Source organism: Anas acuta, chromosome 29 (genome assembly GCF_963932015.1).
Source record: "Anas acuta chromosome 29, bAnaAcu1.1, whole genome shotgun sequence".
Classification (NCBI taxonomy): Eukaryota; Metazoa; Chordata; class Aves; order Anseriformes; family Anatidae; genus Anas; species Anas acuta.
In genome coordinates this window covers 2,798,901-2,826,887 of record NC_089007.1, presented here as the reverse complement: position 1 = coordinate 2,826,887, position 27,987 = coordinate 2,798,901, and the positions used below count along the sequence as shown (strand labels likewise).

The following is a 27,987-nucleotide window of genomic DNA, read 5'->3' as shown; positions in this document are numbered from 1 at the left end:
CAAAAAACTCCACGTCCTGCCATGGAAGTGAAGTGCAGGGAGCTCAGCTCTTCACGGGCTCAGGTCTCATACATTTCTATATACATTTGATGAAATGTACTTGCAAAAATACTTAGAGGTTCTCCCTTTCACCATGATAAATACTAACCAATGTTTTGCTTCTTACAAAATCCTTCAGGGAAGCAGCAGATAAAGAACTAAGCAAACAATCAGGCATCAATATTTATTAACACAAGACAAAGGAAACACAATCAATGCGTTAATGGAACACTGTCCAGCCAGATGTTAAATTTAAAAATGTATATCTAATCTAATTTTAAATAAATAAAAACTTTATACATAATTACATAATGCTGTAGTCTGAATTTGACAATGGTAAATAGGTTGACAGAAATTAAAGAAAATTGCATTTAGGGCTAAAATTTATCGTTTTTACAACCTTTTAAAGACAGTTAGTACGACACATCTTAATTACATTTATTTAAATCAGAAATGCAGTGCAAATGTTAACAAAACAGGACTTGAAATTACCTGTACCCACATACTTTGCTTAGGGAATATTCATAAACAATAAGACATACAAAATATTTTAGTTCCAAGTGGTAAAAAAAAAAAATCCTAGATTAAGTTTCATTGCAGCTGTTAGCTTGGAATCTGATGGACAACGACACGAAATAATTTGTCCTCTGCAACTAGATAAGCTGCCAAGTCAAATGGGCATGGAGAATCTGCTTCTTGGGACTCAACACTTGTTTCAGCAGTTATGGAGAAGAGCCCAAGTCTGAACCTGAACATGCAACATCAGAACCTTCAGTCGCCCTGAAAATTTTGTGAAGTTAATATTTCATTTTGTTCTCATATGGAATGACACCAAGCAAGCACTTTGAAGTGAAATGGTCACATCTCTTGACAGCCCTCCAAGACAACCAAATAATCATTTATCAGTTTGGAAGAACAAACTGACCCTGACCTCAAAGAGGCTAGCAATGAAAAATACTTAGCACTTAGTGCTGTACAGTTAGTTACCTCACAGGGATGTTGTAAGGATTAGATAATATCCTCATCTACAGATGAAGAAACTGAAGGAGTGAAATGACCTGTTGAAGGCCTTGTGGCAAGTCATTAGCAGAGCTGGAGTTAGAAATCAGGGTTTCCAGATTCACAGCTCCATAGTACTACTTCTCCAATACACTGCTGTACACTGCGCCAAACATAGACAAAAGCATTCAATGAAATCAGAACTGGCCAGCTTCTATATGTCACTTACTGGCAATCAAACATAGAATGTTGTCTCATTCTAAGGACAGGACTGTAAATTTAGTTCTCTAACAGAGAAATGTAATATACCAAAGCAAAGATTAACAGCATGAGTAAACTTGCTAAGCATAAGAAACTAGCAGATACCTAGCCGTATAAAAAATGGGAGGAAATCAAGTGTGCCATTTAAAAATTCCATTTCAGAGTCAGTCTGCCACATACTGGAAGTCTGATCAAATGAATACATCCACTTCTTATTTCTGAAAAAATGGTAACTAAAAATAAAATACAATCTTAGAATTAAAAAAAAAATCATTTTTGATGGACAAATGTGGTAATTGTTGAAAGAATTTAGATAAAGCTTTAATTTCAGTAAGAAAACGTCAAGGCCATCTTTTTTTTTTTCCTGAAATGTGCAACAACAAAGTGAAGGCTGTACTGCAAGTCACTTTGCTGTGCAAGAAAAATTAAAAAGTGGTGCATAACAGAACAAGGAGATTCTCCCACTTTGGTGGCTGAAAACGAGTAACAACTTCAGTGCGTTCTGCACCCTAAATAAGTAGTTGCAGTACCAACTGTATTAATCACAGTTACACTTGTCACCTTCCTTACTTCGTGGCCAATTTGTTAAAACTAGATATACAAAAAACTTCATGTGCAGGTAGCTTAGGACACACATAATAAGAAACTAGACACCAATAACAGAAAACCTGTCACATCTATGCTGCAGCACAATACCACGACAATTTCACCTGTGATGTTGTCTTAATCACAGTGGCAGATCAGGAAAAAGAAGTCATTCAAAAATATGCACCTGTAAAGTGAAGCCTTTGCAAAGAACTCAAATTGAGACTTGCCGTAACAACTTGCAGTTTCTAAATCTATTTCCCCACCACATATTTTTCAAAAATATTCAGAACTTCCCATCTAAATTTTAACACTCCTGACCTCAGTCAGAGCTAACAGAATGCATCAGGAGTTTTTCAAGTACAAAACTGGGATTTGCTTACAGATACACTGTGTTCTGCTCTGACAACTGCCACAGGATCTTCAGAGTTCATACTACAAACCTTTTAAAAACTGCCTACAAATTTTGAATGAGGTAATGTGGAGCATTTTAATAACAAGTTTATTTACACTGTATACCATATTTGACTCAAAAAAAAACCCTGCTGCGCTATCTGGTATCAGCTCTCGTTGCTTCCAAAGTCATATTTTCTTAACATCCATAGGAATTTAAAAGATTATTAAGAATCACAAGAAAGAAAGGTAATTATGAGTCAAAACTTAAACACTGTCTCTCCATTAGCCCAGAGTGCAATCCCTTACTAACAGCAAGAGCCTGTTCCCACTACTCTAGGGCTTCTGCTTCTTTACAGTTACTAATGTGAAAACCAAGTATTTTGGAGTTTGGAATATTCATTTTCATGAAGTTATTTAACAATCATTTACCAGAATTACTCCATTTCATTTTTGTGCCTCCTCCTGTAAAAGAAAAATTGCATTCAGCCCCAAACCCAGAAATTCCTAATTGATTCTAGGGAATGTTTTGAAGAACTCTGGGTTGTTGTCTCCCATTTTACAGTGAAGTCTATCTACAATGCTTCTTGCTATACCTAGAGGGAATTGAATGGAATAATGACTGAATTGCACAAACAGTGAATTTAACTGTGTGTTGACCTATAGGATTTTTTTTTTCCTTTAAACATGAGGTTTCAGAGGGTGGAGGCCGAGGCTGTAACTTTGCATCATTTCAGTTAAGCATTTTGGACTTAGCACTGCGATTTCTGCCAGATTGCATGTTACTGTTTAAATATTTCAGCCTCATTTATAGAGATGTGCCTTCAAATCATAGATTTCTACATGCTATGACACACTTCTGGCCAGCAATAAAAGACTACGTACTAAAATAAGAAAACTGGTGTAAGATTTGTGTATCTCACATTATTTGTCTAACCAAATGTAATTATGCTAAGGACCACAAAAGTTACTTGTCCTTAAAAATGTCTACCTTCAGCTGTCATCATTATCCAAGTTAATTTTCTATCTAAGTGAATTATGTATAATAATATTTACATATTTAAAATATAGGCTTTTTTTTTTTTTAATTCAAGAAATATCTATATGAATAAGTAACTCTTAGATTCCGTAAGTTATTGATTTGGTCATGGCACAATTTTAAATAAGTTGTGTGATCCCATGGAATGAATAGCTACAGTACAGATGCAAAGTACATTTTATATAGTAGGGAATTGCTGAACTCTGATGACCCTCCTCGTAATAGTTTATTATCTTAACTAAATAAACCCTCCCCTTAGAGAATCCTAAAACAGTATTAGATAAAAATACAAATATGTACAACGGATGAAAAAAGTAACACTACAGTAAAGGCCTTAGGAATTTTGCAGTTCACACGCTTGTCAACTTTGCATTTTCTAATAAAGCTAATATTTCAGTAAACTGTTACAAATGTTTTCCATTGTCTACCACATTTCCTTTTGTCCACTGGTAGTTAATGTGATCTTAATACCACAGGATGAGATGAAGGGAATATGGCAGCAATCTCAAACTTTATATCAAGTATTAGTAATTTTCACCAGCTTCATTTCTATAGCCACCCTTTGTCGTTCGGTGGTCCTGCAAAGTTTCTGAGCATCACTTCCCCCATACATGTTACATGTTATAAGCTACATATATGGGGTCTAACTGATCCGCTAGAAAACTGTCACGGAGATGCATTCGTTGTTTCTCTCCTCTGGAATTGATAGGAATAACTCCAGGATCAACTACCACCACCACTCCCACAATTAGATAATGTTCTTCCAGGACCACATTTGTAACTAGAGGGACTAAATCCAGGGCTTCTTGTTCACAGCCACACAGCTCCACAACAACCACAAGCAAGTTGGTCCATGTGAACACAGCACTGTAGTTAAAAAGAAAAAAAAAGAACAAATCCAGAAAATCCAGTTATTTTCACAAAGATCCAAAGTTTTATATATTTTTTTTTATCCCAAGACAAAGTTTACCACCTGGCTTTACATTGTATTTCAAAACAACCTAACTCCAAGACCCAGTCCCAACGTATGAAAGATCAGTTCAAGCACATCTCAGTACTACCAGGTTTGACAAATGAACTAAATGTTGCCTTTCACTAGCTCACATATGAATGGTTCTTTAAACCACAAAGCAGGAAACAGTAATTTCTATTTCGAATTAAGGCTTGTGAGAAGAGATTCACAGACTCAGCCCAGTATTATTCTGATCTATGGAAGGGAAAAGAGATGGATATGAAGATAACGCAACTTGCTGATGGTAACACAAAGTAAGGGTCTGTCTTTGCCTTCTGGCCACCCCACTCCACCCATTAAATCCTGCATCTTTGGATAAAAATTGCTACATTCCATCTAGGTTAGGCTAAATTCATTTTTCACTGCTGTTTTACCATTCAGCAATGCTTCTGTGCGTTCGAGATACTGAAGTCTCAATATCAATTGGATGGTAACGCAATCCCCTCAGTTCCAGAGTTTCATCCAGTGCTCCAACAACATACAGTGCATCATGGCGCTCTGGGGAGGAGAAATGGGAAATGAAATGTACGCATACTATGAAAACAGAAAACGGCAGCCAATAAATGGATTTTGGTTACAACCAAGGGTCTCCTGTACCCCAACACATGGATCAGGACTCATTTGTTACACCCTGTGAAAGAAAACTCTCCACGTGAAAGACAAAGACTAATTTCTGCCGTACCTCCACTGGCAGCTGTAAGCTCTGTCCGACGAACAAAACCAAGGTATCCAGTCCGAGCCCAAAGGGTCTGAGCAGCATCACCAAAGCTCAGACGAGTGTTGAAATGATCGGCTTGAAGGGTTTCATTGTCATAGATGGTATAGTAGCCACTGGCTGTGTGTGGACTATTTACCCAAATCTGTATTAGAAGTGGAAAAACTGTCAGATCTACACGCTACAACAACAGTGCATGTTTTGAGTATTTAAATAAAGCAGATAATAAACTGTAATGAGGAGGTTACAGTTAGGTAGAAAGATATACAAGATTTTCCAGGTCCAAAAATATTTTGCATTTAGCTCAAACCCCCAAATATCCTATAGGATATCAAAAATGCATCTTGCAGATCCTCTCTCCTAATGACTGTAAACTGAGGTCTGAGTAATTTTTACAAATTCCTGGATTTTTATAACATGTGAGTCCAACAATTGATGGCAATCTGTCAACACAGATTAAATATACTGGTGTGTGATTCAGATAAGGAGAGCAAAATGTAACTTCGATCTATTTGGAAGCCAGTCATGTAAGATTTAGAATTGAAGAAGCCTTCATTTCTGGCAGGTTTTCTTTTTCTTTAAACTTAACACTAAAATAACATCCCCTAAATCTGAATGCTCCAGCAATAATTCAACAAAAAAAGGCCTACAAGTATTGCTACTCACCAGCAACTTACGTAATTAAAAAGAGAGAATATAGATCAAGAAACAGACAACAGGAGAAGCTATCCGAAAAGTAAAATCTGTGCTTACCTCTCCAAGATGAGAATCTCCAAGAGGTCCTTTTGTCTCAGGATTAACAATGACTACTTTGACTCCAGGTAAAATCTAAAGGTCACAAAAAGGAATATGCAATCAGTATTAGAATCCCCTTCACACATAACCACAATACAAAGGCTGTTCAGTTACCTCCACAAAGGCATGAGTTCACCCATGGAAATTACAAACATGTAAAAACACGCTAGGGCATGTACACTCCAGGTACTACAACAGTATGGAAGTATTTCACATCTGCAGAGCCACGCAGGAAAGGCATTATAGGCCTGCAGATTTTGCTAAACTTTGATTTTGAAGACTTCAGTGTTAAAAATTATTGCAAACATCTTCTGCTAATTCATTTAAAGAAGGCAGTAAGAGCTACAGTAAAACCCCAAATGGAACCTGATTTCAAGGATACAGTGGACAACACTTTTGATATGATTCATTTACTGTAAAATAGTAATATCCAAATAGTTTCATGCTCATTATAAACCAAAATAACCGTCTGGAAGAGCCACAAGACCACTTTTCCTAGCTACACATCAACATCATGAAGGGCATAAAAAGTGCTGCATGGTCATCAGGTGCTGTGTGCCATGCCACTAGGTAAAAACATGAAGTTACCTTCCCAGATTCTGAAAGCAGCAGGCTTTGAGGAGCTCCCCTTTCCACCAGACGTACTCTGAAATCAGAGAAAACATTGTCAGGAAAAGAAAAGAGCTGAAATCTACTGAGAGGCTTGATAGCTAAGTACCATTACAACATTTTATATAGATGAGTTATTGGTAAGTTTACTTAAACTTACTGTACCTGTCATGTCTCAAGGATTTCAGATCTACATACACCGTGGTGGGATCAGGCCCAGAGGTTCCCTAAAGAGTAAATATTAAAAAAATATATATATTTTATGCAAGCTCTGCCTGAGCTCAAACATTCCAGCAACTTCATACAGCAGAATTCATATCTGCTTTTCCCTACCTTTGCAGTTGCACTCAAGGAAACATGTCAGTAAATGCAGCCTATTTCTCTCTATGCTAAGCATAACAACAGTGTGAGATGCATCTTGAGGGCGAAAACAGCCCAAGCACTTTCAGCTCTCAGCTCTGGGGCAACTAGTTACTGTTTACATGGAACTAAACAGTCCTCTAATGCCATGTTTCAGTAGTTTTGAATATTTCTGATGCAGCTGAAAACAAAAGCTGCTTAAACCTTGTGCTTGCTGTTCTTTACAAAGCAGACATGGGGCTATGCTAAGATAGCACAGGAGCATGTGCAGATGAGGAAGTTTACCAATTCAGAATACAATGGAATCTGGAAATCTGATGCCAGTGACAATATATGCACTAGAAAGCACTTGCATTACCTGTAAACAGATAGCAACATTGACTCTTGATCCAAAGGTGGTGCTTACAGCACGAGATGACAGGCCAATGTCTTTGAAGAGTTTTGAGAAGGAATGAGTGAGAGAAACTCGTGGTCGTTCTTCTGCAACTACCACGCACGTCCGGACACAGGACAGATTAATTCCTCGTGACTGGAAAAGAGTGCAGACACAAATGAGTGCACAGGACTGTATGTGTTAATTACCTCTGCCACACTGCTCCAGGACCTAAAAAGTGGTATTTGCTTTTTATCCTTTAGATCCCAAAGAAATCACTCTATAAATGCAAGAAAAACTCTGCTCTTGTGTTCATTTCCTCTCTTCAGCTCCTATGTGTAGTTATAAAATGTGTCTGACTAGAGCCTAGAAATACCGCTAAAACAAAATCATCAACACTGCTCCTTCTTTTGAGAGATAGTGTAGCATCATGTGCTTCTGCAGTGCCTTTCAGATAAGATTACATCTGTCATTCCTTATTTATATACATGGAAACCAAACCAAGTGAGGCTGCAAAGTCATTTACTGAGGCTGCACCAAGTCTTCAACAAAACTTAGACCAGAATCCCTTATTCCTTCTAGACATGATCACGAGGGCACTGAACTGCACTAGCCAGCTGTTCAAACCTGTGCATTATTCTGTGTGCCTGGTGACACTCGACAAGGTAAGGACCTTCAGGACTCTATGCAACCAACAGGACAAGACCAATCCTTAACCTTGTAAACGGAGTACACAAATTATTTCAGTAAACCCATGCAAAAAGCCACCTCAAGCCTTTTACATAGCTTTTTTTTTTTTTTCTCCTTCTTCTCATCTCTCAAGAGAAAACACCTTTATTTAGCCAAGCATTTAACGTGTGTGCTTTACATCATGTGCTGGTCTGAGCCTTCACTGCAGACTGTTATATAACCAATTCCTCTGCATAGCATTTTGCTGCTGGCATCCTCTCCTTAGGGTTTGCCCAGCAGTCTCTGACACTCGCTGGTAATGTGCTACCTACACTGCAACACATCCACCTTACTCTATTTCAATCCTTTTAATTTCCTGAGGCTCCAAACATTTCTTTTGCTGCTTTTGCTTTTTGAGCAAGCTGTAGACTGGGGACTTGTGCATCACGGTACTGTTGTGTTTAACAATGGTATCGCTTTGCTTTACAACAACAGTTTAATTACTTTATGTAACATAACATTTAGCAAGCATTTCTTACCTTTAACATTTCAACTTGGTTTCCAAGTCCCTTTGTGCACAGTTCCATGACTGAATAGGAACAGAAAGTGTCCCTTATTTTATACTGGCTGACAGTAGATAACCAGAGAAAAAGATTGGATTCCAGCTCCATAGGAGGAATTAAAATTGACTGGTGTCCAGAATACACACTGTGAAGAACATCAAAGAAGAGAATATTGTTCTGCAGCAAGTAGTTATCCTTAAATTAATATTTACTGTATTTTCATCTCACATTCCTGCTAGGTCCCACAGCCTGCTTTTGGTCCCTGATCAGAGGCAAATTGATAATAGCTACAATGCCCACATTCGGTAGCAACACTGAATTATAAATACAACTTAGTTTACAAGAATAACAATTTATACACACACAAGCATGCACACACATTGTCAGAGTGAAGGAAGAGAACTGGCTCAACCACACAGTTTACAGAAAGAAAATTCCCTTACTGCAACATATAATCAAGGAAGAAAGGCAAGAGAAACATTCTGGAGCCAGTAATATTCAGCAGCACAAATATGCATAATCAAGATAGGATAACAACTTGCTAATCTGCAGGAAAAGGGAACATATCATTGTCAGCTCACAGAGAAATTCTCCTCTTACTGTAAATTAGTCATTCTGGTAATGTCAACATATCTGTCTGTAATTACACCAGCTAGAGACGGGGACTGTCATTTCCCACTTAAAACCAGCCGAGTTAATCTTCACCCTTTTCCACTCAAAGGTCATACCTGCAAAGGCACCAGAGCACAAAACCTAATCCACAATAGGGGTCGAGACAAATTGCAATCTGCCGCGAGGAGTAGAGCTCGCACTGAAGCTTGATTGCCCTGCAAAGGCCACTCACTGCTGCGTGGGACATCTGCAACAGCAAAGACAGAGAAACTGTGCTGAAATTCCAGAACATCAAAAGAGGACTTCATCAAGACAGATAATGAGAGGTTTGCCTTGACAGCACTTCTCAATAACTGTATTTCTTCTTACCTCCCATAGCAGATGAAGAGCACTGCAAAACTCTCTGAGCCACGGTAAACCAGAAACAACGATACCAATAGCTACTGCTTAAAAGCTTTAGGTATCTCAGACCCCAGCTGATCATTAATGCCAGTCTAAGGCTTTCTTTTTGTTTTAGTCTCATCATATCTTCTCAATCAACTGCATTCTTATCCTGCTTTTGGTGCAGCAGCGGAAAGCCAAAGTTCACTGCTCTCCTACTCACATCCCTCACTGCTCTCCTAACAGGCTACTCTCCAGCGGGAGGCAGTAGCAGAATTCCTGATACTCCCTGTAGAGACCTGTCTTCCAGCACAGCAGAACTAATTCTTCAGCCTGCAGTCATACTGCATTCTGTGCAGCAAAACCATAGCTTTATTGGAAGAAAAGTGAGGTCTTTATTTAATCTACAAAAGCCAGTTTTGGTGGAGGTATGCAGGACAGGTGGTTCAGATTATCAGGCAAAGGCAAGACTCCAAAAAACCCATCTTCTAAAACCATTTTACTGTACCTTTACTCCTGTAAGCATGCCTGTTGTGGAAACACTAAAATCTAGATATGCTAACATTTCAGACGTAGGTGGTTTATAGATCTGAGACAGCCGCTTCCTGGGCAAGTCATCTGTGCAAGAAAGGAACAAACAGATTTGATTTTTTAAATACTCAACTGGTATTTGAAAGGAGAACTTTCAAACAGGCTGAGGTGGACCACAAAGCTTTCAATTAATTCTCTTTCCAAAACAGATAGACTAGTACATGAGAAGACTTTTGCCAAAGTTCTCATGTAGCAAGTTATTCATTCTCAGAAAAAGGGAGAAGAGACCAACCAACTCTTCTGTGTGTTTAAAACATTAAATACATGCTTTTACTTTTATTTTCTTAACCTCCAAGGCCAAAGGATGGAACATGACTACATAATAAGAGACACAATTAATGCAAAAACATAGCCTGCTTATTATGTTATCTGAGTTGCTCACTCTCTAGTGCTAGACAAGGAGACAAGGTAAGTTGACCATGACATGAGAAGCTGTCATAAGGGAATTACTGTTGTCTGCAACATGATTTTTCCATAAAATTATGTTCCATTTATATCTCAAAAAATGCAGAAGAGAGATGAGCAAACAAGGTCAGGTATCTTATATCTTGGACGGTTTCTAAGTATTCAAACAAAATCGTATGAGCCATCTGGTTAACATCTACAGTGAGGGGCAGTGTTTCCCTTTGGTAATCCCTACACAGAACTTGAAAAAGTCTTCTAAGTCCATGGACCACACCTGTGTCGATGATGGTTGGCCAGGTTTTCACATCTACAGCAGCAGCTGCCTCTCTGGATTTCAGTAGTCTCATTAAGGTCTGGGTTGTGAGAATACAGGCAGCTTTACTGACCTAAAAAGATAGACATTTGCTTAAAAAAAAAAAAAAAGACAAAAAGCACATCCCGCAGACACTGTCATTGCAAGACTTGATATTCAGGGAATATATTTTACCATCTGTAGCCAGTTTCCCCAAGCAGACTTGCATTAATTTTCAACACTTCCTTCACTAAAACCCCAAATGCAGATTAAAATGCAAATAAGCATGGCAGGACCTTTAGCCCAGGTAAAACATTACAAAGCCCAAATTTAGCTTCCTCCCCATGGCTATAATGCAGAGACATCCTTTTCTGGTTACCAAACTTGTGAAGTAACTAATAGCAGGATTTGCACCAGTAAGGAGCATCAGTGCTGTCATTTAAACAGCCCGGGAGTTTGGACAGCCATGTTACCCGTTCAAATCTGAGAGGCTGAAAGAAGAGTGCTTGAGCCTCGCTCTCAGCGACGGCCCCGTTACTCACTTCCACGATCATTCGCACAGTGGGCAGAGTAGCAGTGAGGCTCTGAGCATGAGGTGGTCTCACGGTCACGGGGATGCAGCCAGCATACAAACAGCCATAGAACGCGGTGATGAGCTCAATGCCTGCAAGGACACAACAGGCTGTAGCATGCAGCGCTGGTGGATGGACACCCTGGTGACACCAGCCCTTCCTGGTGACGCCAGCCTTTCCCCGAGTACTTGTTCTCTGAGCATCAGTTAAAATTTTCATTAGAAAAAGGAACACAGGCTAGTCACTCCCACAGCACAGATGTGTGACATAAGCAGTCCAAACACTGAGGCCAGCGTGACAAGGAAGCTAAGAAGCTTGGGATAAGGGGCTGGGAAAGCAGAGAAGACTGCAAAAAATATTCATCTTTCAAGAAAAGAACGTCCCAGCTGTTAAATGACTCCAAGGTCACGACAAAACACAGTTCTCTGGCAGTGAAAGTACAAACACCAAAGAGCACCTCTTGGTAGCAGTGAGCATCTTACACACGCCGAGTGATAAAGCCGTGTGCTGCTGGCCACAGCAGACTGCGCTGCCCCCAGCCCCCAGCCTCCTGCTGTAGAAGAGGCACCTAAAAGTCTTGGAGGAAGCGCCTGTTTTCCACATGGCTGAAGGTGATGGCACCACTCTGTACCAGAAGCAAACTACATGCTTTCCCTGAAGGAAGAGCTGCTGACTGGCGTGACTTCAGGCAAACGAGACCTGAACAGTCCAGGAGCTGAGGAGCCTCTGGTAGGGAGACTAATTAATCAATTTCTCCAGCACATGCAGCGTGGTCACACGTTTCTAATAACCTTGAAGTGAGCAGATCATACCAGAGGTTCTTTGATAACCACAGAAGTTTTTAAAGCTTTTGTTCTTAGAACAAAAGGAGACAGCAAGAGCTCACAGCATCTCTCCAGGAGTGAGAAGGTACAAATCAGCTCTTCCAAAACTCTAGAGAATCGAAGTTTGAGTCCTGATACTGCAACTGAAAGACATTAGGACAGCTCTCTGTGGAGTCAAAACTAGATCAGCAAGTTATGTAGTCCCTAAGGTACTGCTGCTTCAACGATCTCTCCTATATTTCCAGATCTCAGTGAGATTTCAAAGAAACACCACGTAGCATTTCCACAGTGGGACGCAGCTCTTATTAAAACTTGCTTACCAGGAGGATAAAGAAGCACCACATTGTCTCCTGCATTGAGATGTCCTTTGTCACACAGAACTGATGCAATTCTCTCAGCCTTTTTGTGCAACTGAAGGCAGGTGGCTGTGCACACAGTGGTTCCCTTGAAAGGAGACAAAAATGTTTTAAACAAGGGCTGGCACAACGTGGCAGTAAACCAGTTGCTGGAACCAAAGACAGAAAACAAAGAAAACCAAAAGAACAACCCGACAACCTTGCTTACTACCCTCAGTCTATAGCTACTAGTTATTGATACCTATGCACTGCTGCCATTCATTGAGCTCTTTATCCACTACGATATCAAAAAGATAGAAACAGAGTTAGATCTGCTCTAGAAAATTCTACCTTCCAGGGAGTCAGTTCAGGTCTTCTTGCACCAGAACCTTGCCAGAATATACTCAACAGGGATACACCATTAAATCATACAGGAACCAGTGAGACCTACAAACACGTTCAGTTTTAAAATGAAGCATTGAACCATTATGGTCATTAAGATGACAATGGCCTACAGGTTCAGAGGTGCAAATTTTAAGTTACAAATCCTAGGGCAATATCTGACACAGAGGCTAAGTAGAGGACATTACAGTGAGCAAAGATCTTAAACAGTCTCAAATTTGGGCTGAACAGCATGCTGTGGACCTTCAGAAAAACTGACTGTACCTTGGCATTTAATAGAAGGAAGAGCGGGTGGTCAGGAGTTGCTTGAGCTCTCCACTGTAATACCTCTGTCAGGAACTGGTGCTGAAACAAAGAGGTGGTAATTAAACACTAGTGCTTCTATTTCACAGGCAATACTTAAGTCTGCTTCATATTGCTGCTCTGCAGTCAGCTGTAGGGCAAACTCTTTTCCCACCCTTTAGTTGCAACAAATACCGATCTACCTTTTTAACTAAATCGTTGTCTTCTAATTGACCAAGATCTCTCCCAGAGGCTTGAGCAATACGCTTTCCAGCGACCAGGTTCCCCACCATCACAGAGGCAGGGCCAACACCTGTTGGTAAAGAACAGCCACAGAAGAATCAGAACACAGGAACACACCCACATGCTATCAGCGGTGCCTTTCCAAATTATCTGCAGCAGGGTAATGTTTAAAACAAGCAAAAGCTGACAGGATGGGAGGCCTCACAGTGACTCATGTATGACCAAAAGGTAAGTCACTCTGTTACGAGGCAGACTGAGTTTCTTCTACCCCAAAAAAGGAATTAACACAAAAGAAAAAGTGCTGCTTTGTAGAGGAGGCTCTAGGTCTGGGATGCACTGCCAGAATCAGGATTTCTAATGCAAATGATAAGGAGCTGGCCTAGAACTGTGAACAGTTGAAGAGCAAAAGGTGCAAAGATTCTCTGTGGAATCTTTGGTGTTCAAAGATTCTCACTGCTCCTTGGCACAGATGAGAAGAGAGGTAATGAAATCTCACTTATACAGTTCAGAAGGCATTGCTATTCTCCTCCTCATCAGCAGAGACAACCCCAATGTTCCCAGAGGCAGGAATCAAAATTCCTGATCGACACTAAGAGAAGCATCAAACCTGCCCTAGCCATAGGTCATAACACAAAAAAACAGCTTCCTAGGTCTGAGGTGGTAAACTTCAGTTTACTAATGTTAAACAAAATGTTACCTGGTTGTTTCTGCCTGGGTTTTGGCAAATTCGTCACACACGTGTGCGGGCACATGAGGATGTTGCATGGATGCAGAGAGCCCTCCAGAAAGTGCTGTTTAGTTTGCGAGATATGGATCCCTCCCAATGGAGTTTTTGGCAATGTATTAGCTGGCACAAGAGCAAGGCAATATACACCCACTTGGTGAATGCTGTCAATTGCCTAGAGGAAGGAAAGATGGTTGTCGCTTGAATCGTTGGTATTACTGGAAATGGTCTAGTGTTCCTGGCTTCGCTGACATACCACAAGACAAATCCCTACATTGTAAAGTGCTGAAGGAGTGAGACTGTCACTGTCATTCCATCTGCCCTGTGTAACATTAGCAAGCCCTATGGTAAGAGTTAAGTGCTTGTTAGCATCTCTTCCTTTATAGTCCATTCTGTATACATGAAATCCATTTTTAAATCTTTCATGACTAAACTCTCAAAATATACACAGTTGCTTGATGAATCATATGATTTTCATCTTAGGATTTCATCCATCTGTCTCCTCTGTGCCATCACTGTTCCTTTTTGTCCGCCTCGCCTCAGCATTCAGGCAACTAATACATTATTCACATCACCAGGTACTTCCCTGACTTCTCTTCCCAGTTTGCATACTTCACAGCATGCGTGCATGCAGCTCTCAAAGCAAGCGTTTGCAACTCATTTTACTTTCTTAGGACTATGCTTGTTCAGCTGTTTTAACCATTCTCTGTTCACCGTCTCCCTGCTGAAAACACATCTCAAAGAAAAGGGCAACTTTAAAGCCTAACTTTGAACACCAGCACAACGTAATCCTAAAAGCAGAATTGCTACGTTTGAGCACTGGATCTCATTTGCAGCCTCGAGAGGCAATTGTGTTTCTCTGCACAGTCTCCTTGCTAGCATAATGCCAATCACTTTGTCAGAGCTTACGCTATTCTGTGTTGCGGAAGCTTTCCCAGGACCTTCAGGACATAACAGAACAGCTTGTACACAGCAGATGTACCCAGCTTGCAACCTTGTAAAAATACCTTGTGCCAAGAGGGATCATGAGCCTATGCTCTCTCCATCTGTAGCACGCTGGTGGCCTCTGATCTGCCCACACGCTGCACAAACTCACCTCATCCACCTGTATAACTGGGCTTACCTGCAGCACTCGACTCATCCACTGAAAACTGTCCTCTTCAGATGCATCTGGCCTCTGCTCTGCAACCACCACAATCCTCTCATCATAGAAGACGGATACTGAGAATACAGCAATCCTAGGGACAATGGGAGAGAAGTATAGGCAGGAATGTCAAATTTGCTCCTTGGCGTAGGCAACCAGAGAAACAGATTAAAGACAAAGCTCGTAAAAAACAAATGACCAACAACAAAACGACACCACAACCATGGGGCAAATACACAGAAAAAACATTAGACAGTTAAACTGAGTCATAAAGGAAATACTTTGTGGAATAAAGGATTAATTCCACCTTCTGATGAAATTCCTACATAGCAAAGGCCCCTGAACTCTCATCCTGCTATCACAGTCCTGTGGTAAATCACCAATGCAAAATAAACCTTTAACATTTTCTATGTGATGGAGGCTTAAATCCTTCTGTCAAGTCTTAGAGATATGAGCTCTAAATCTTCTCGATGATCTAGAAAGTTATATCCACAACTGGTAAATAAAATTAAGGACCTTTGAAAATTAATGACACTCATCCATGCTGCAGAGCATCAGCCAGTAGCCAGCTACTACAGAGACTTAAAACTAAATTCTACAGAGACAGAGAAATAAACTTTGCAGTCTCTCTGTGGCTGACTTAATTTGTTACTCAATTCCTTCCCCTAAATTACACAGGCTTGAAGAAAAGCCAGACAGAATAATTGACCTGTGTTAGGCAGGATCAGGCCAACTTTTGTCTAAACCAAAAACATATGAATTCAACTGACTTAACCAAACAAACCAGTTACTGAAGAGAAATTGGAGATCACAGTAAAAATCACATTTCATTATATTACATGCATAAGTTTATGGGAAGAGGCAAGGTTTATTTTGCTAACCTTCCTCTGTAAACTGTTTTTATTGACTCTACGGCCAATCCAGTTGCGACGATGTCATCAGCGTTGTGTCTGCGCCCGCTAACTGTCAGCAATCCATCCATTTTTCCAACCACAAACACCAAGCTGCCCTGCAAGATAAAAGGGTATCAGTCAGTAACGTATATAAAGCAGGTATTCAAATGCCTTTGATGATTTGCATATTTTATAACTATTACTTGGATCTGTCTATTGAAATTACAGGCAACAGAATTTATATAAAATATTTTCTCTTTCAATTACACCATTTATAACTAAACCAGGAGAAGCATTCAAGCAATTCACTGAGACAAGACACTCCAGCACGTGAAGCAGAGCCACCATACAAAAGATCCTTACATTTGGTTTTAAAAGAAAAGAACTAGTGACCTAAAAACGTAAGAAGCAATACAATAAGGCAGTGTAATGACAACGTGCCCAGAAAGGAAGGGTTCTTACTGGCTCAAACACATTCTCTCTCAACTGCCTTGTCATCCACAGCTAGCAACTATGTACACATACTTCTGTACCCAAATTATTTTCTTTTAACAGTTCTAGACTATTAGCACAAATAAAACACAGCAGGGCAAGCTCAAAAGCTGTGTTACGTACCGGTCCAACAAAGCCCAGCAAGCCAGAACGGACAAATGGCACATCACCCACTGGAGAGCCAGCCGAGTTCACAGGGATAACCTGCAACAGAAGGGAGGACATTGGAGGCAAAGTGGATTTGCCTGAGGGTAGAAAGACATTCCCCTCAATGATTCTGCACTGAAAACATCTAACTGCAACAGGGTTTTCAGGGTCTGTCTTTAAAAAACATTAACGGTTCAGTTACAAAAACAAGAGATCATACAAGACTCAGTTCTACACAGAAAAACAGGAAAGAAACACACATTTGACTATACATACCTCAAATGTATTCTTTGTCAGCCCTGCCAGCCCGTAATACATCATTCCTCCTGCTCTGGAGCTAACACAGATTTCACCAATCTCATCTGTTTTACACAGCTGAGGGGGTCCATCAGGTTTCACTATACACATCATTCCTAGGATAAATTATAAATTGTTTAGAAAAAAAGGCCCCAAGGTTTTATGGCTTATGTAGGAATTAACATATTTAACCACAACAAATACAACGTGTTCTGGGGACTCCTGCAGCAGAGGCTGAATATGGGAGAGAATACCAACTGCATCGTTTTCTAAAATCTTCCAGTGCTCTAGAGCATTAGCAAAAAGATCTTACAGGGGACTCCTGCGTATTCTTACCTCCTGGCATCACGTGGCCAACATCCTGAACAGTGAGAGCAGAGTTTTTATCTTCAGTGTTGACACGAATCACACCAAAGCTCAGCCCATTCATGGACAGTATGGCTCTTCCAGGCAAAGGTGCTCCAGGGACCCCAGGCCTTTGAAGGACACGCAAATCAAAATGCCAAATCAGACATACAAGCTATTATCAGACTCTGATGAAGATATCCAAGTACAGAAAAATGCCTACGTCAGTGTCTTTTCTCTACGTAACAGATTTAAAACTGTAAGATGGCAGCAGAGATTTCCCCCAGAAAAGCCACAACAATAAGAAATCTTACTCCTGTGCATGCGAATCACAACTCTTCTGCCAGGTCTTTAGCTTAACCTGCGTTAAACACCAGCTCCCAGGCTAGATGATTTTAGTGCTATATATTTACAGGAGGCAGCAATAGACAGAAAAACTGTGAAAAATACTGTCTGAAGTGACATTAAATTCAATCTCTGATTCAAAAATACCACACTGGCTGTGTAAACCAAGAGCAGAAAAAAACAGTGCACACTTCTTAAAAGCGCTGTTGAGCTATCGTCCATCTTAGAGGAAAAAAAGCACTTACATGCTAGGAGAAATGTTTAACGACTTAGCTACTTGAACACCCCGAGCGCACACAGTAAATGTCAGTGGAGCTTATTACATGCTGAAGTCAACTACGACCAACAGATGTGTGCACAAACCTTAGCCAGGATCACTTAATCTAACAAACAGACTGCAATGCTCTATGCCCATTACCTCCGTATTGCAATAGTCATCGCTTCTGGAGATGTGGCACACGGACAAATTGCCTCTGGTTTAAGCCCGTGGCTCTGAAACAAGCTCAGGAAGGCATCACATGAAGAAACAGACCCTGCAAAGAAAGAAAATATGCAACTACGACTTTACATAGTTACATTTTAAAAACTGTCTCTAAAATAACCTAAAATAAGTCCAGTATATTTGCAGAGTATATATATACACCGCATCCCTTCTAAAAACTCCACGTAGCATCTCCCAAAATACCAGCCACAAAGGAGTGCCTACTGAACGCGACTTGGGAAAAGGCATGCTCTCCTTGAACAAGTCTGCTTTCCTCCCCCAGCTTGCTCTGGAGTTGGTAGAGTTGTTACACACTCATGGTACAACAAAATTAAAATATTTTCCAAACCTGCAATGATTAACAGACATGTAGGGTCTGTTTCCACACAGTGGGCATAATCAAAACAGGTCTAATGGTATTCCAAGCATCCCTTCCAGTTGGTACCTCTAGATGAACATTTTTTTAGCCACTTCGCTAGCAGCATTCCTTACAGATCTTTCAGGGTATTTTTTCCCCTTCAATTTTCTTCTCAAAAGCCTTTACCTTATCCCCAGTGAGCAATTTAAAACCAATCTCACTGTGCCTAGCAGAATTCTGTTTTACGCATAAGAGCTCTTCCCATTCAACTCTCCTGCTTCTGCCTTTGCAGTACCTTTCACAACTCGTACTCAGAGGATGAAAGCACAGAAAACCCATTGCCCTGGCATTCAAGTACCACAACCCACAGTTCTGTGTTACTAGGCAGCTGCCCTAACTTTGATCTTCTTGGAATTAACTACAAGAAGAGTTCAATTTGAGCATATGGTAACAACTCTCTGAGAAACCTCTCTTGTGGTAACAGCAGAATGTGCATACTCACAGGGATTTGCACCATCAGTTACAATCAGCATCCGTAGAGAGCTCAAACTGACATCTCTTTGGTCTCGATGGGCCATCATGGCCCAGTGCAAGTCTCGACACTTGACTAAAGCAACTTTTGCTGCAATCCGACACAAAAATAGATATCAGAACAAATAAAAGCTTTCCATGAGTCGTTTCTACATGAATATACACTCAAACACTCTATAAGAATACTATAAAGCAAGCAAGCTGTATTTGAGCCTGCAGTAACAGCAAACCCAACTAGACAACAGCATTGTATGCAGGACATTTCCCCCACCAACTCAGCCAGGGTCTACAACTATTGTAGCCTCTCCTCCAAGACACATGAATCGTGACCATCATCTGAATGTCCTTGCTAAGGACTTGGGATCTTTCTGTGCTCAGCTATTTTTTTGATCTCATGAGATTTCATGAACACAGGCTGTGAGGTCTCCAAGTTCTCTGCAGTTTGCTGATGTCCATGTGGCACTAGGACTTTGTGCATATTTAGAAATAAATTAGTGTTTTGGCCCATTTGCCACTGAATAGCATGAAGATAGGCTCTAAAGCATTTTAGATTTTAATGCCCTTCGCTTGTTTATTCTGAAATATTCAAGCTGAAGTTGTGGAACGTGCACAGTTACCTTTGTGGGTATGAACCCTCTGCACCCATGACAGTGGACAGGTTTTCATCACAGAATAGGGCACACTGATAGTATGCAATTTGTTCATTACATTCTGAAAAACAGGAAAAGGATTTTTAGCCAAGGGCTAATAAAACATATTAAGAAGCAGAAGGAGTCACCCTTGGTCCCCATAAAGCCCTCCCCCCCACCTTAAATCCACATACATTTACTGAGGATGCTTCTACGCTTCCCACCAGATCTACAGTTCTCTGGTATGGCTGACTTAGTAGGTAATGGTCCTTAAACCATCTCCTCACATGCTGCAATTACGAAGAGTTATGAAATGCTTCAGAAAGCCTTCACAGGCTCAACTCACCGTTAGAATGCCATGCCACAACCCTGCATCCTTCTTAAAATCCAAAACATTCACTATTGTTTCACCTGGAAAAATAAAATTGCAGTTTTGAAGCAAAATGTCCTTGGACAATTGCAACCATTATTTATGGTCAAATCTGTATACATTTGTATCTGTCATTTTATTGTCAGATCTGCTCCAAGAGGTACACAAGTAGCAAGCAAGTACAGAGCCTTGTTTGTCTGATTATACATTTTACTAGTCAGAGTTCCTTGTTATGCAAAATAAGGCAACCAAACAGCAGTTGAAGAGAAGGAACACATCCCAGGAAGTTGCAGGAAATTTACATTTCAGCGTGTAATGTACATCAGTAGAATAGAAAGGGTCTTAACCTCATTATGCACAAGCAGTAGCAAGGGAAGAGAGTAGAGAACATCATTGAAGCACTGACTCCCAGAAGCAGGGGAAATCAAAGTGATGGCTTTCAAAAGACATACTCTGCATTTTAAAGTACTATGACATACAGCTCTAAAAATAAAGTTGAACTCAATAGATATACAGATTAGCTTTTTTTTCTTCATTCCTTTGTTGCTTGTGACATCACCTACCTTCAGAATAGTTGCAAGCCTGAGACAAAGCTTGACAGTGAGATAGCATTGCGATCCGAGACACTGTAACACCCATAACACTGCCCTCTTTGCTGGTCTTGTACTGCAAAAGAAAAAAGGTCATGGTGTGAATCTGGATCCCAAATATGAAGAAAATTAAAACACAGAGTCCATCTTAAATAAAATTTTGTTCCTCTAAAGCTCTGAGAGAGACTCAAAAAAGTCCTTGCTTGTAGAAAAGTATCAGCAAGGTTCACTATGGAAAAGATAGTCGTTCAGGTATCAAATGTGTTCAGAGTAATCCCAGAGATGAAGATAGTAATTTAATGTATTTGTGCTTATTTTGTTATTACTGCTTCTCAGAACATCTCCTTCTCTTCCTGTAAGTAAATTGGAAAGCCAATTGGTAATTTTAGAATAGCCTAATTACTGTTACTACTTAAACCACTGCAATTCTTAGAAGCTGCCTTATTGGGATGTACAAATGAAAATAAGCTCTGCTACGAAGGACAGAAAATTCCAAGTGCTGTTGATTTAAGTAGGTACAGAAATCTGTGTAATCAAGTACACCATCTCAGCTAGTCCAGTTGTCTCCACTACTAGCTCTCTGGAACAAGAGCAGTGTTCTCCCATTCTTTTTAAGCAGTGCTCAAAGGCCACAAAAATACTAACAACTAAAATAAGCTTCACAGCACGCTGTACACAGTGAAGGACTTGCTTCAGTGGCTAAAAACTGAGAAGTTTAAGGTACTGAGGTGATGGTATTCGCTCTCTGATGATTAGAACATTACATTCAGCTCACAGGAACTACTTCCTATTCCCCATTCACCACTTACCTCAATATATGCTGGCTCAGTTCCTGCAGCTGAGATGTTGGGCTGCCAGTCCTTAGGAGATTTGGAGAGGTATTTTGAATCTGTCACAACCCATTTGAGTCTAGGCCAACCTAGAGCCAAAATTAAAGTGGAACATTAATACCAGTTTATTTAGTGACGGATTTATATTCTGCAAGAATACTCAAAAGCCCCCCATCGTTTATCCAACTTCAGGTATGCAAGCACAATAGCAGTCCAACCCAAGCTGCTAGCCAGAAGGCATTTCTCATCAGGGAGTTCAGTGGGCAACAAGGCACTTCCTCTACTCAGGAAAGATCCCTGCAGTATTTCTAAATATAGCTTGCTGTAGCATTAATAAAACTGCTTCTGAACCTGCCAAATGCCACTGAAGGGATCTGAGGACAACCCTGGCTGCTGAGGTGGATTCATCACGAATTCCAGAACAACAGGGTAGCTCTGCCAGATACATGAATCAATCTATACCATATGCATAAAGCCCACAACAGTAAGCGATGCTGTTGGAACAGTTGTTCACTTTGCCTCTCCAAAATGCATTCAGGCTTTTGACAACTACTTTCAGACAGTTCAGTTAGTACAATCAAAAGTGAGCCTATAAGCAAACTAACCTTTAAACTGCACAATTTCTCCATTTTGGGTTTTTGGAAGCCCTTTCAGACAAACTTCAGTGGTGAGGGCCAAAGCGATCCCACAGCTTCCCAGTAGAAAACCAATCTGCTGACCACCAGCATCCTGAGGAAAGAGGCATGGAGAAGAGGGGGAAGAGTCATTCCCGTTTAAGGATGCCATAAGTCAACTTTTCCCTTACCAAACTCCAAGGCTTGGTAATGCTCTGGTAACTGGATGGTAACATTATGGATCACACTGAGAGGAGACGAAAGAAGAAAGCACTATTTCTTTTGGTTTGTCTTTTTCCTCCTACATCCAATGTCTGGCAATGGTTTGAAGCTCTGAAAACCACTGTCTGGCAGGGAGGAATGCAACCACTTCCACGTTTATGTAATAGCACATTTTGGAAGATGAAATATCCAGCACGAAGTCATGCTGGGTGAAAACAGAGACATACCTATAAGCCAGAAAAAGTCCACAGGAAAATAGTAAGTCATTGCAGAAACGCAGAAGGGCTACTTAATCTTCTGCTTACCCAGTCTGCTCTTTTCAGTTTGTTTTGAAGTTCAGAAACAAAAAGATTACGTAACTGGGGATAGATTGCACAAAAGATACCCAAAGCAAATTTTGCTTTGGCAAAACGAAGATGCATTGCATAGGAAATCCACAGAAAAGGAGTGCTCATGCCCAGAGTATAGGCACTGAGTGTACACCATTTATTTTCATTAATGGAAGTCCAGATGCTTCAAAGAAGAATCATGAGGCCAAAAAAAAAAATCAAAATGTATAATTACACTGAAATAACAAGGCTTCTGTTTCCCCAGTAACTAATTTCTATTGCACAATGATAAAAACACTGAAATGAAGTAGCTCACTAAGAAACCTGATTGGACAAATGCTAAGTAAAGCTTTAATTTTATATTTGGTTGCTATAGCAATTGTCGTGTTGAAGACAAATGAAAGCAAAGCTCTGTGATTCCCATAGTATTACCAAACTAGCTTACCATTTCATTACCACCTTTCTTGCCATATGCTTGCCATTATCGTATTGCTTTTGTTAACTCTTATGAAACTGTCTAGTTTAGAAAAACTTTAGACTTTTAAAAAAACTTTAGACAGTTTTTGGCATAGCAATAATATGGCAGTATTGCAAAAATTCTGGTAAGGGTAAAGAAAATGCTGTGTTGAGAATTTACAAAAGGTGCCAGGAAGTCTTCGGAAATATTTAATACCTCCAGCTTCCAGAAAAATCAGACACTAAGCATGGTTGGAAATGAGCCCCCTTCAAATGAATCAGTAGGCAGATTTACAGCATTATCTGTACCATGCAAATTATTTGCAATAATAATCGTCAATACTACTGTAGTCAGAACTACAGCATTTAGGCAAATGGACCATTTGCAGCTGCTCAGCACAGTCAATACATTTTTCCATTTTTAAACTCCCATTCCAGGTTCACAAAGGTCTCGCACGTTGCGTTGATACAGAACTGCTCAGGCAGCAGCTGGATGCTGTGAAATGCTTTCAGAGGTTGATGGCCTGACTTGGGTTTCGTCCCACATCAGCCTACCACTCCTCTAAGTTCCATCAACGTTACCTTTCTGGTAAGAGGTACCTCTATAGGCACTGGTATGACTTCTGCTAGGAGACAGCCGTAAAATGCCACCATAAACATGACTGGGTCATTGTTGGGATAAACAAGGGCTACCTACAATTCACAAAAATGTTTTTGTTAGTTGAAATACAAGGAAAAATTGCAAAAGTTCAAAACAATAGTGACTAGAAGTCAGAAAACTGTTATTTCACATTCTAACAGAGCATTTTTCACAGGGCTTCTTCAAGCACTCTTCCACAGAATGCATTATGTGCACTCATTCCTCATGCAGTAACAGCAGCATTCCCTGCACACACATACACACAGATTTGCACATACAGCCAAAATAGATCTAAAATTCTGTATTTCTCTCAGGTGCAATGTTCTTCCTTAAGATGTGCTTCAAGGTCCAGAGCCAAGAAGTTGCTTAGAGAGGAGCCAAGAGGACTGAAAAGTCACAAAAGTATCATTCCCAAATAGCCTGTTCCTGGGATAAGAGCCTTGTTATTAGGAGAACAAGGTTTTAGTGTCTGTGGTAAATTACAGCCCCCCCCCCAAAAAACCCTCTTTGTTTCAGAGGGAGAACCAGACAGTCCCAAACTCATTACCCTATCTCCAGGTTTTAACACGGGTTCATTTTTGGTCCCCAGTTTATTAAGCAGTGTGTAGGCCAGCTTGAGACTTCTGCTCCACAATTTGCCTAGAACACAAAGAAGAGAGACTTACACAACTCTAAATCAACCCAGCAGACGAGAGAATATTTCAATTCCTGACTGCTTTAACCATCTACAGTCACCTCTGTTTCAGTTATGCTTTGTCTACAAAGCTCTCACAAGCCAGGAAGGTGTTTGCAACCCCACTAAGACCAACAAACCCATGTCCTATCCGCTACTGCTCTTCCAGAAGAGTTTAGCAGCAGAAGCCAGGGCCCAGCTCACCGTATGTGAGGGTATAAACTGGTTTTCCTGTAACATCCAGTGCTGTCAGACAGGGGCACTTAGCCTGTGTGGTTCCCCAGCGCTGCAGGGCTGCTTCCAAGGCAGGAGGCCAGTTACAAACAACTCCCAGTGGTTCTCCCTTCACAGGTGTCATCTGGCGTCCCTCCGGCTTGGGCTGATTCGGGTCAGGCTGTGGAACTGAAGAAAATTCAACAATGTTCCCAGCTCATCTTGGACCGTGTGTTCCCAGGCAGTTAAGCTGCCAAGGCACACTGAAAACAAACACTTTTCCTTATAGCCTTTAGGTTTAACAACTCCTATGACATTTCGGTTTCTAGGAAGCTCTGCACAAAACATCTTTACAAGCTTCATCCTAGTCTTTTCCTAAGGTGCTATGAAAAGGTATTCAAATGCAATAGTGAAGAACTGGATAAAAGAAAAACAAACAATCTTACAAAATCAGGCTGTAATAAAATTATCAGTAAAGACTTTCATTTTGGAAATCTAATTGAAGAGGCCTAAGCAAATGAAGGGTTTTTAAAAATGTGTTTAAATACTTCTGTTAATAAATTTTAGTAATTGTAAGAAGTTAACGTTGAGGAGGCCACACAAAGCTCGGCAGTACAGAATTCAAACACTGTTGTGTTTTTTTTTTTTTAAATCAGACTATTAATGAATGCTACTGATAGCATCAAACAGCAAACCAAACTGAGTCAACTTCAAAAACAATGGCATAAATAAACACAGAACTATGCACGTCCATTTTCTTATGACAAATGACTAACAAAAACATGATTTGGTGCTATTACCTTCCACAATTTCTTCAAAATCATCCACAAAAAATTCTTTCAGAGGTGGCCTTTTAGGTCTTTTCAAGGTGTTAAGCAACTGCTGAATTTTCGTGGATACTCTACTACTCACAGGAACACCTGGAGGGAAAGATTTTGTCTAATAAAAGCATTCATCATCTCTATTAACATTTATGACTTACCTCCTTCTACTGGAGGGTACTTCTCTTGGCGTGCTTCCTTTATTAAAGGTTGTGCCAAGCAGCATGACATTAGTATTATATCAGTTCTTTATTAACTTAATGGTCAGAAAACGCTAGTAATAGAAATCATTTTTAAGGCATTTACTCCATTCTATGGGCTGAATTCCTTCTGTCTCTGACACACTGCGCTTGCTGTAAAAAACAACCTAGACATCTGCACCTGCCTGCAGGATCGATCAATTGTAGTGGAAGAACTGCCAGCAGAGGGAGGACACAACAAGACCAGAAGCATTAATGCTGCCCCTCTGCACAAAGGTTTATGGCAACCAGCTTGCAGTGAATATTATCAGCTTCACAGGATCTTAATTACAGGTAAAAGTTACACGCTTTCAGTCATCTTACCTTTCCTTTTGAGGATTCCAGGACAAAAGCTTTTAAAAACAATTAGCCTACCTATGCCTTTGTATTTTTCTTTGCTTTAAAAAAAAATGGCAAGAAGAAGAGGAGAAAGCCAATCTCTGCCATAGTTATCTCTTGTTAAGTACAAAGTAGGTGATTGCTGTGGCATGGGATTGTGCTAAGTGACAAAACTATCTCAAACTTATGAAGTGCTTCCATAGGATAAATTTAAGTCACAGGATTTGTTCTCCCAAATCAAGCCCTTCCTTAACATGGTTCTAATTTCTGTGTACTCTGAAAGGTTCCATACCATCAGCAGTATCCATGAGACTAGACCGATTAGATCCCTTGTGCATGCCTTTCACGATCCCTGAAGGAGGAAGGTCAATTGCTGCCGGGCGTGCTGAGGAAGAGGAGGTAGTTGCTGTGACATCTGGGGGAACTGAGAAATTTTCTAAAAGAAGGGAGACAATTGAGATGACAATTAACATATACCTTCCATTATCAGATGGAACAAGCAAAGCGTTAGTTACCTGTTAATAACGAACTCAAAAAGAATTTAAGGTGTGAAATTTATGGGGGCTCTTACTAATGCTGAACACACTGCTTAAGTAGCTCTGGGAAGCCTATATTATCTATTCTAGAAAACCATAAACAAAGGCACAAGATGAGTGGCTTTATCCATGTCAGGAAAGCAGTTTGGTAAAATACTCAAAAAGTTCCAATTTTTGGTCTCTAGCCTTTAAAAGTAAGTTAAATCTCTTGGCATTCAATACCGTTTAAAAAGTTTGTGATCCAAATGAGCTCTGAAATACTCAAAACCCCCAAACAAAAACCTCCCTCACCTATTCGGTAATCTCTGTTGCTAGAATTATACTATTTAACTTTTTTTTTTTTTTTTTGCCAGTAAAGCCTTCTAAAACAAAACAAGCAGGAGACTATTGACTAAAGCACATCAGCAAAAAAAAAAAAAAAAAAACAACACATTGAGTTTAAATTTTTTCCAGCTCGGTGGCTAAACAGCATGAGCCTGTCCAGCAGTCAAACAACAAATTTAAAACCTAACGAAGAGAGTGAGCTGGGTCTGCCTCTTGCTTTAAGTTGCAAGAGGCTGATCAGCTCTTCAGATGAGTTTGTAAGCTTCAAAACTGCAAGGAACTGCATACTTCTGCAGCTCTAATTAACTTCCTCTTCAATATGTATTTTTTGTTTATTTGGGATTTCTTTATACAACACAGTAGGGTTGATCATCTGAAGGTTTTGTACAACCTTTTAGCTATATCAGATAGCAGTTATTCTGTAGGTAAAAACCTAGATTACCTTAATTCATTAGAAAAGGTAATGTGGCTTTCTGTATACTCCAACTAAGAAGAGCCTCTGTGCTTCACAGAGGCATTAATTACACTGACTACATTTTATGGGCAATTCCCCCAGTTTTCCATTTCAGAAAACAGCTTGCGTGGCAGCAAAGAAAGAAACAAAAATAACAGAGGGAAAAAAAAAAAAAAAGAAGTGAAACAATTAAAAATACCAGCACTTCTTTGCACTGCTTGCCCCAAACCAGTTAAGCAAAAGCACAGAGCACACAAAATACAGACATCTCCAAGATGCATTAATATCCTTAACAGCAGATAAAAAAGACAAACATACACAGAGCAAAAACAAACTTCGCCATTTCATACAGAAGCATCAGCAGCAAGGAGCACCTCAGAGCCTCAAAAAACTGAGCCTGGGGTATCCAGATCTGTAGGTTTTTGCTCCGCCTTCTCAGTACCTGGATGCTCTGGTTATTTCTCAGACTACTCACAAAAGACCTGTGCTAAATCTTTATTTCGCTGTGGCCATTTTTTGGAATGACCTGCTCAGCTGTTCTCATATTTTGGTTGGTTTGGCTTGATTTGTTTTTCTTTTGGTGTAACACAAACAATAAAC

The 27,987-nt window shown here is 40.2% G+C and overlaps 1 protein-coding gene across 4 annotated transcripts in view; it reads right to left on the bottom strand.

Moving 5' to 3' along the window:
* Positions 1 to 209: 209 nt before the first annotated feature.
* DIP2B (disco interacting protein 2 homolog B) overlaps positions 210 to 27,987 on the bottom strand; it is a 67,951-nt gene continuing 40,173 nt past the window's right edge. For 3 of the 4 annotated variants that reach the window (XM_068663291.1, XM_068663294.1, XM_068663293.1), the window contains 33 exons: positions 26,366 to 26,509; positions 25,475 to 25,594; positions 24,666 to 24,863; positions 24,336 to 24,427; positions 23,731 to 23,841; positions 22,133 to 22,256; positions 21,507 to 21,616; positions 20,671 to 20,773; positions 20,084 to 20,148; positions 19,726 to 19,819; positions 19,080 to 19,199; positions 18,157 to 18,271; positions 17,385 to 17,524; positions 17,028 to 17,164; positions 16,728 to 16,808; positions 16,101 to 16,228; positions 15,199 to 15,313; positions 14,049 to 14,250; positions 13,312 to 13,421; positions 13,091 to 13,171; positions 12,410 to 12,533; positions 11,236 to 11,357; positions 10,676 to 10,787; positions 9,914 to 10,023; positions 9,141 to 9,271; positions 8,389 to 8,557; positions 7,166 to 7,336; positions 6,613 to 6,674; positions 6,427 to 6,484; positions 5,797 to 5,871; positions 5,011 to 5,188; positions 4,703 to 4,826; positions 210 to 4,183 (listed from right to left, as the gene is read on the bottom strand). In XM_068663291.1, coding sequence (XP_068519392.1) covers positions 3,931 to 4,183; positions 4,703 to 4,826; positions 5,011 to 5,188; positions 5,797 to 5,871; positions 6,427 to 6,484; positions 6,613 to 6,674; positions 7,166 to 7,336; positions 8,389 to 8,557; positions 9,141 to 9,271; positions 9,914 to 10,023; positions 10,676 to 10,787; positions 11,236 to 11,357; positions 12,410 to 12,533; positions 13,091 to 13,171; positions 13,312 to 13,421; positions 14,049 to 14,250; positions 15,199 to 15,313; positions 16,101 to 16,228; positions 16,728 to 16,808; positions 17,028 to 17,164; positions 17,385 to 17,524; positions 18,157 to 18,271; positions 19,080 to 19,199; positions 19,726 to 19,819; positions 20,084 to 20,148; positions 20,671 to 20,773; positions 21,507 to 21,616; positions 22,133 to 22,256; positions 23,731 to 23,841; positions 24,336 to 24,427; positions 24,666 to 24,863; positions 25,475 to 25,594; positions 26,366 to 26,509 — 4,079 coding nt within the window. In that variant the 3' untranslated portion in view covers positions 210 to 3,930. The remainder of the gene's footprint in view (positions 4,184 to 4,702; positions 4,827 to 5,010; positions 5,189 to 5,796; positions 5,872 to 6,426; positions 6,485 to 6,612; positions 6,675 to 7,165; positions 7,337 to 8,388; positions 8,558 to 9,140; positions 9,272 to 9,913; positions 10,024 to 10,675; positions 10,788 to 11,235; positions 11,358 to 12,409; positions 12,534 to 13,090; positions 13,172 to 13,311; positions 13,422 to 14,048; positions 14,251 to 15,198; positions 15,314 to 16,100; positions 16,229 to 16,727; positions 16,809 to 17,027; positions 17,165 to 17,384; positions 17,525 to 18,156; positions 18,272 to 19,079; positions 19,200 to 19,725; positions 19,820 to 20,083; positions 20,149 to 20,670; positions 20,774 to 21,506; positions 21,617 to 22,132; positions 22,257 to 23,730; positions 23,842 to 24,335; positions 24,428 to 24,665; positions 24,864 to 25,474; positions 25,595 to 26,365; positions 26,510 to 27,987) is intronic. The other variant, XM_068663292.1, reaches the window with a different exon arrangement.